The 4277-nt window shown below is 45.0% G+C and overlaps 1 protein-coding gene across 1 annotated transcript; it reads right to left on the minus strand.

Moving 5' to 3' along the window:
• Positions 1-1071: 1071 nt before the first annotated feature.
• LOC105987436 (olfactory receptor 11A1-like) lies at positions 1072-2076 on the minus strand. Its single transcript, XM_013018700.1, has one exon. It carries the CDS (start codon positions 2074-2076, stop codon positions 1072-1074), a length of 1005 nt encoding a protein of 334 aa, XP_012874154.1.
• Positions 2077-4277: the final 2201 nt, after the last annotated feature.

The following is a 4277-nucleotide window of genomic DNA, read 5'->3' on the forward strand; positions in this document are numbered from 1 at the left end:
ATATACAGGATGTTAACCCCTTGTCTGATATATTGCTAGTAAATATTTTTTCTTGAGTTCCCTTTATATACAAGATGTTAACCCCTTGTCTGATATGTTGCTGGTAAATATTTTTTCCCAATTAGTTGGTGGGGGAGGGACATACAAAACAACAAAGAAATAATCGTATAAATGTGTTAGAAACAATCACTGAAAGAAAAAAAACATTTGAATACATATCTTAGGGTTCATTTCTCTAACATCACCTTATCTGACCTTTTCTGCTTGACTCAGACATATACTAGATATTGCAAATAAGGGAAACCATGGCCTTTATTTTTTTAAAAGCATCTTTCTTTCTTTCTTTCTTCTACTATTTATTGGTCCAAAATCAATGACAAAAGGACTAATGAGATCTTGTTCAACAGTGGCCTTAATTGGCCTCCTGGGCCCTGGGCATGAGTGGTTTGAGCTCCTGACTTTCTTCTCACTGACCTCTGCTTCCCAAGGTACAGCTCTACAGATTTTATTTCTTCTTCCTTTTTTTTTTCAGCTTCTGGCTTTTTTGTTGTTGTTGTTGTTGGTCGTGGGGCCTGAATTCTGGGCCTGGGTGCTGTCCCTTAGCTCTCCAGCTCAAGGCTAGAGCTCTACCATTGAGCCACAGTGCCACTTCCGGCTTTTTCTGCTTATGTGGTGCTGAAGAATCGAACCCAGGGCCTCATGCATGCAAGCCAAGCGCTCTACCACTGAGCCACCTTCCTCGCCCTGTGCTTCCAGCTTTTTTACTAGTTAACTGGAGATAAGAGTCTCACAGACTTTCCTGACTTTGAACTACAATTCTCAGATCTCAGCCTCCTGCATAGCTAGGACTCTAGGCATGAACCACTGGTACCTGGCTATTAATTAATGACTTGATCATGGGTATTTGTAGGGCTGTTTCTAGTTTAGGCCCTATGACAGGTGTGTGATTTGATCCCTACCCCATTACAATGGAGCACAGAGTTCCTTCACCTTGTTCATCACTCATCCTCTGCCCTTCAGTCTTCATCCTAGTGTTTCAAAGGCTGTTTCCAGCTGACTTTGAGAAGGAGACTAGACTGTGATGGAGGCGAAAGCTAGAAACTGTGCGGTCTCCTTCCGTGGGCCATGTCCTAGTACGAGCTGCCCCCAAAGTCTGTGCAGAGCCGCCTTTACTTCTCTGTTCTTGAGGCTGTAGATGATAGGGTTGGCCATGGGGGTGATAGCTGTGTAGAGGACAGAGAAGGACTTTCGGAGCAAGGGGAGCATGTGGTCTGTTGGAGCCACATAGACCACAATGAGAGTTCCATAGAACACCCCAACCACACTGAGGTGGGAGGAGCAAGTGGAGAAGGCTTTTTGTTTCCCATGGACTGAAGGTATGCACAGCACAGCCCTCAGGATGAAGCCATAGGAAGTGACAATCAACAGGAAGGGAGCCAGCGTCAGAAAGCCAGAGATGCTGACCCCAGCTCCCCACAGGACCTCCACATCCCCACAGAACAGCCCCACAACTGGAGCAAAGTCACAGAAGTAATGGTCGATCTCTCTGCTGTCAGGACAGAGCGACAGAGGGGCTGCCAGGGCCAGAGTGAAGGCAGAGAAGAGGAAGCCGCTAAACCAAGCACCCATGGCCAGGCAGGTACAAAGCCAGGTGCTCATGAGGACAGGGTAGTGAAGGGGATGACAGATAGCCAAGTAACGGTCATAAGACATGGCAGAGAGCAGGAGGCATTCAGTGGCCGCCAGGGAGGCAAACATGTAGAACTGGACCAGGCAGCTCAACAGGGAGATGACTTCCCTCCCTTCCAGAAAACTACTTAAGAGCCAAGGCATGATGTTGGACGTGTAGGCGATCTCCAGCAGGGAGAAATGGCAGAGGAAGAAGTACATGGGTGTGTGCAGTATCCGGCTGGAGGCCACGGCCACCATGATGAGGATATTGCCGCTGACTGTCAAAACATAGATGGCCAGAAAGAGGGTGAAGGGGAGGAAGCCCAGGGAATGCAGCTCCCCAAAGCCCACTAGGATCAGCCAGGTGGTTTGGTTCTCATTGGCACCACTGGGCTGTTTCCTCATCTGGACCTGAGGCCAAGGGAAAGAGACAAAGGTAACTAATATGAGCAATGTCCTCCTGTGCTCACATTTGTCACTCTGGGATATGTATTCATTTACGTATCACACAAACTGGAAGACAGGCTTTGCTCTCTCTCTGCCTCTCTCTCTCTCTCTCTTTGGCGCTCTCTCTCTCTCTCTCTCAAGTTTTTGTTTTGTGCTGGTACGAAGCATTGAACTCAGAGGTTTGCACTCTTCTCTAATTTTTATTTGAATTTTTCTGCACAATCCTGTGCTCTACCACTTGAGCCACAGTTCCGCTTCTGGCTTTTTGATGGTAATTGGAGATACAAGTCTCATGGATTTTCCTGCCCAGGTTGGCTATGAAGAAGGATCCTCAGATCACAATCTCCTGAGTGGCTAGGATTGCAGGTGTGAGCCACTGGCACTTGATTTCTCAGTTTTTGTTTATTGAAGAGAAAGTGAGCCCTAATAAGTTCAAGTAATTATTCAAGGTCACTAAGGTAAAGTGATGATTAAAACTCAATGGGCTTGATGCAAAGCTCCCATATCATATACAGTTTCACAGTGTGATTCCACATCCTTCCCTCAGTGATAGAATTAGAAGTTTCCCAACAGCAGGAAACTATTCACATGGGGACCTGGCTTGGTACCAATAGAAGATCCTTTTGGAAGGGTGGGGTAGATCTCATGGCATCCCTGACGTGTAATCTGACTCTCAAGTCATGACCATCCCAGAGGCATCCATATTCTCCCTTTCTACAAAAATCAGATTCAGGAATCCAGATAACCCATCTAGATATATACTTTTGGAGAAAGACAGTATAAACAAATCTGAATTAGCCTATCTTCCACTACCATGAGAACCCATTCTTTCTCCTTGGACAAGTGGCTTGGTGACTCTTGGTAAATCCAATTCCAAACATTTTCCAGTCTCTGGTCAGTTTGTCAGGAGCTAAGGATTCTTCTTTTTCTTGGTTCTCCTGTCCTACCTTCTGCATACAGGTCAAATGCTTGATTGATCTCACTGATCTTAGGGTCTTTAGAAACTTCTACTTTAGTATAGGCTTCCTTCTTAGGTTAACAAGTACTAAGAAACTAGTAACTAAAAAACTAGTCAGAGCCAGGCACCAGAGACTCAGGCTATAATCCTAGCTATCCAGGAGGCTAAGTGAGGATTGTGGATTGAAGTCACCCTGGCAGGATGTATCTCCACTTAATTACCAAAAAGCCAGCACTGAAGGTGTGGCTCAAATAGTAGAGCACCAGCCTTGAACCAAAAAGCTCAGGGACAGATCCTACTCTTTGAGTTTGAGCCCCAGGACCCTCAGAAAAATAAACAATAAACAACAAAAACTAGACAACAACAGAAGAGTCAGAAACTAGTAAAACCAACCAAACCAAAAACTTGGATTAGTACTACTTATGGAAAGAATAAAGAACTGTACCAATAAATTAATTTCAATGGAGTTTTTTATGTTGTGTTGTTCCTGGAGCAAACTTGGGGCCCGGTGTTGTTCTGAGCTCTTTTGCTCAAGGCTAGCATACTATCACTTTGAGCTACAGTGCCACTTCCAGTTTTCTAGTGTTTAATTGGAGATAAGAGGCTCAAAGACTTTCCTGCTTGGACTGGCTTTGAACTGCATTCCTCAGATCTCAACCTCCTGAGTAGCTAGGATAACAGTCATGAGCCACCAGTACCCAGTTTACAAGGAATTTCTACTACCAAATTGCCATGAAAAATTGTAATATGTGACAATGAATACTTAGGCCAGAGAAAGAGGCATTTGATTTATTTTATTGTTTTCAGTTGTAGAAAAGAGTTCCATGTGGACTTGTCTATACATGCATACAATGTACCTTGATTAGACTTACTCTCTTCATTACTCTCCCACATCTACTCCCTTCCCTTCTCCTCCCCGCCCACCCTCTTTCCCAAACAAGAGGTTTTCAGAGGACTACAAAACCAGAAGGAATCTTTGAGTCCTTCCCTGACATAATATTAGAATATTGCTAGTCAGAACTCAAGATGGAACTATGTTTAAGAATAGAAAGCCAGGGGCTGGGAAAGTGGCTCAGTGGTAGAGCGTTTGCCTTGCATGCCTAAGGCCCTGGGTTCGATTCCTCAGCACCACATAAGCAAAAAGAAAAAAGCCGGAAGTGGCGCTGTGGCTCAAGTGGTAGAGCGCTAGCCTTGAGCTGAA

The sequence above is a fragment of the Dipodomys ordii genome, unplaced genomic scaffold, assembly GCF_000151885.1.
Source record: "Dipodomys ordii isolate 6190 unplaced genomic scaffold, Dord_2.0 Scaffold42, whole genome shotgun sequence".
Classification (NCBI taxonomy): domain Eukaryota; kingdom Metazoa; phylum Chordata; class Mammalia; order Rodentia; family Heteromyidae; genus Dipodomys; species Dipodomys ordii.